General features: G+C 42.4%; 1 protein-coding gene across 1 annotated transcript in view; it reads right to left on the bottom strand.

Annotated features, from left to right (window-relative positions):
- Positions 1 to 4,222, bottom strand: part of LOC101847143 (tubulin beta chain) — a 41,134-nt gene that overhangs the window by 8,619 nt on the left and 28,293 nt on the right. Inside the window, exons 5-6 of the mRNA XM_013088046.2 lie at positions 2,325 to 2,444; positions 706 to 913 (exon numbers count right to left, since the gene is read on the bottom strand). Coding sequence (XP_012943500.1) covers positions 706 to 913; positions 2,325 to 2,444 — 328 coding nt within the window. The remainder of the gene's footprint in view (positions 1 to 705; positions 914 to 2,324; positions 2,445 to 4,222) is intronic.

A 4,222-nucleotide genomic window follows, 5' to 3' on the forward strand; every position in this document is an offset into this window, starting at 1 on the left:
GAGGTCATCACTATACATAAAAGTATGCATACTTAAAATAAGACAATAATTATATTGTCTGTGCCCCCATTTACGGGACTTCTTTGATCAAAATAAAGTATACATGTTAAAAGAGATAGATGGAGTTATAAAGTGAGAGCAAATGATTTACAGGGAGTGAGTGAAAGTATTGAAAAAAGGGCAGGGGAGATAATCCCATCTCGTCATTGATGAGAGGTCGAGGATTGGCACTTACTGTAAAGTATGATCATAGAAAAATTAAATAATAAAAAGCATTTTATAGCGCATGTTCCCGCTCATCAGAAAGCTATATGCACTTTACAATTCATGTTATTACCCCAGTAGACCCTGAGATTTTTAAAAACATTCTTGGCTTCCCCGGAAGCACACAACGCAAGCAGCCGATTAAGCGGTCAAACTCTAACAAATTGAACAGATCTTTTGCTGTCTATAGCCGGGTATCCATTCACACGTGGGTGAGATGAAGAAAATGAGCATAAAGTGTCTTCCCAAGGACGCAGCGTCGGGCCTTAACATCTTTCCACATTCCAACCATCACATGCCTCTGTTTCCTGTTCTGGAGAGACATAGCACCTACATCACTATAGCCTCCCACGGTGACCCACAGTTTTGCACACAGAGTCAAGCAGTTCAAAATAGGGGGGGGGGGGATATACTTTTCATTTACCCTATGAGTTGTATTACCTGGGAACCTGAGGCAGGTAGTGACGCCGGACATGGTGGCGGAGATGAGATGGTTCAGATCCCCGTACGTGGGTGTGGTCAGTTTGAGAGTCCGGAAACAGATGTCGTAGAGGGCCTCGTTGTCGATGCAGTATGTCTCGTCTGTGTTCTCCACCAGCTGGTGGACTGACAAGGTCGCGTTGTAAGGCTCCACCACTGTGTCTGACACCTGGCCGCACACGGGAGGGAAGGGGGGGGGGGTTTAGTTTCATCAGTAAGAGTTCTACGGCACTTGCAACACACATGAATCATGATTTTATAAGTGCCGAAGATAAGAGGTACTGCGAGAGAGTAACATACAAAGAAAAGAAGGAGAGAAAAGACGATAGATGTTTGATAGGAACGCATGAGCAAACAACACCAGAGGAGGGGAGGGCGAAATAACGAAAGCAATGAGTGAAGAGAAGAAATGCACATGCATAATACAAATAAGAATAAACTAGAAGAACAAGAAGAAGAAAGATGAGCACATAGACACAATACCATTCTTTAAGCACTGGAAAAGAGCTTGGCTGGAAGACTGAAACAGCAACGGGAAAGTAAAGACGTGATCCTACCAGTTGTACCCTCCAGCCACAGTGTCTGATATACCTTGGCTGTCCTAAGATCTTATGTTCTGTCATCGTTAAAAGAATGCAGCCTCCTATTTCCAGACTGTTGCTCAAGATATTTCACCGAACAACTCTAAGTCTCTTTTGAGAGCGTCAAGGAACGGAGGTCAAAAACTCGCTGCCATCTAGAACTCTCACCCATAACATTTGAGGGATACAAAGTCTGAGACAAAATGTAAAATTATTTTTACAACATATTTCACGAAATGCCGTCTTGATAGTTTTACGACACTTGCAACACAAATTGGTCATATTATTATAAGTGCCGAATATTTAATATGTTGCTAGAAAGTAACATTCAAAGAAAAGAAGGAGGAGAGGTAAAAACGATTGATGTTCAACGGGAAAGAAGAAGTAAACCATGCCAGAAGGGGAGGGGGGATAATCTTATTCATGGACTCTTATGATCACACTGTAATGTGCACACCGTCATCGATTGTAGTGTGACAGCATGCATGTCTGCGCGTGTGTTAGCGTATTCTAAAGAGCGTATGTATGCACGTCCATAGACCATGCACATGTGCTTTGTGTTGATGTAAAGCTGTTATAAACTGCTTACAGCAGCAGCTGTATTTTACGGGATTGGGGACAATGGAAATGATAAACTTTATTATTGTCATTATCATTAAAAAGGCGGGTCCCAAACACTCCTTCACCAGACTCACCGTAGGTCATTACACATGGGTAGTATGGTTGAGTAGTTAAGGTGCTCATCTTGCGACGTGGTACTACAGACCAGTAGTATGTATGGTTGAATAGTTAGCGTCTTCTCCAAGACCACTATAGATGTCCTCTATGGCTGAGTAGTTAGTATGTTCTCATAGGCCACTATAGATCAGTGTGTATGGTTATTGGTCATTAGAGATCAGAAGTGTGTAAGGTTGATAGTTAATGTGTCCTCATAGGCCATTACATGCTTACCATAGGTCTAACAGAACTATAACGTGGTTGAGTAGTTAGCGCGCTCACCTTAGGACTAGGCACCACGGAGAAAGTGTTCATGATCCTGTCCGGGTATTCCTCTCTGATCTTGGAGATGAGCAGTGTGCCCATACCCGCGCCCGTCCCTCCTCCTAGAGAGTGGGTCAACTGGTGATGGAGGAGGGAGGTGGGAGGGGAGCATTGTCGGGTGGGATAGTTGTGGGTGGGTGTGGGGCAGGTGTGGGCGGGGTAATGTCGATAGAAAAGGGGTTGGGGGGGGATGTGAAAAGCGAAAATGTAATTAGATGTATTAAAATGGCAGTAGTATTCGTAACTGGATGTGTGTGTGTGTTGAGCGTGGAGGCGGGGGGTATATGTCAGTGTCAGATCATTAATAAGTGCTAGTGTGTGAAAAAGAGAAATAGAAAGAGAGAGGAGGGAGGCGGAGGAAGAGAGCGTGTGTGAGTCTGCATGAGTGTATGCGTGTGAGTGTGTGAGTATTAGTGTGTGAGTGTGTGTGTGTGTGTGTGTGTGTGTGTGTGTGTGTGTGTGTGTTTGTGATGTGATGTGTGTAACATGTATGAGCGACTTGTGTATGAACTCATATACACGTGTGTTTTCTATCACAAAGCAACGCATCACAATGCTTAAGCCGTGGCTTAAAAAGAACGGACTGACCAATCAGCTGTGATCAGCAAAGAGCATTTATTAGGGAAATCGTTAATACAATTATAAGATCGTTAATCCCACAGGCAACATGTTGTAAGGTTATGCATGCTGTATAAATATCTACTTTTTGAAGGACTGCGTTTCACCGATTGTCATTATAATCCAAGTCCCCACCTTCAACCCCCCACCCCTCTTCGCTGGAATGATTCATAATATCGTATTCCCTTTCTGTTCGCACAGTTTAATTACGAGAGCGAAAAAGCGAGTTTTTGTCACCGTGGATTTGAGTGACTGTCAATGCGTATTGTAAGTTCAACTTTTTACACAGGCAGAAGGGTTCTCTCTATTTGTGCCAGACTATTGTGTGGTTGATGTAACAGGTTGGCGGTGGCGCTGTGCTGTCCCAGTCTCTGAAAGTGTGTTATCAAATAAAGTAGAGGTGTTGCGTGTGAAGAAGTATGAGGGGAAGCGGGCATAGTCATAAAATTATGGAAAACATGAGGGTATCAAAACTTAAAGTTTGTGGACGCATAAACACCATTTTTCTTTCTGCTTAATGGTCGCTTTATTGGAATTGGTGTTGATCAAAAGGGACATCAAACAAAAATAATCAACCAGCAATCGAAAAGAAACTAGGTTATGAGTCCACAAGCTTTTAGAATTGATATCCTTACTTTTTTCATGTTGTGGCTATGTCCATTTTCCCCGTGAACTCCTCATATTAGTGAGGAAGGCGAAAAAAAATTTCAAAAACGATGAAGTCTTCCTCTCATTCTACTTTGCAGGGGACATAATACAATTTCATAGATATATCGTGGATTGGTAGAGAAAGAGTTAAAGTGTTTGTATTATGCGGTGATGACGCAAAATGGTGCAGAAAAAACTTGGAAGACACAGGTAGGGCTTATCTAAGTGAAATCAACAAAAAGCAGCTTTGACAGTCGCGATGTTTTCTACAAAGGATAAGGTTCCTCCTTTGTTTCTCTGTGTGATATTGTGGTGGTGTCGGGATATGAAAGCTATGAAGACCTGTGTATGAGGAACATTCGCTGTCTGGTGTCAACGAAGAACGTGTTCTTGGATACAAGGTGACCTTAAGGTAAGATTTTCTTCGACAGTTTGTGGGGTTTTATTCGAATTATATACATGTTTTGCATACTCACACGGTACACGCATGCTGATTTCTTCTTCTTCTTCTTCTTCTTCTTCTTCTTCTTCTTCTTCTTCTTCTTCTTCTTCTTCTTCTTCTTCTTCTTCTTCTTCTTCTTCTTCTTCTA

This window comes from Aplysia californica, unplaced genomic scaffold, assembly GCF_000002075.1.
Source record: "Aplysia californica isolate F4 #8 unplaced genomic scaffold, AplCal3.0 scaffold00677, whole genome shotgun sequence".
Lineage (NCBI taxonomy): Eukaryota > Metazoa > Mollusca > Gastropoda > Aplysiida > Aplysiidae > Aplysia > Aplysia californica.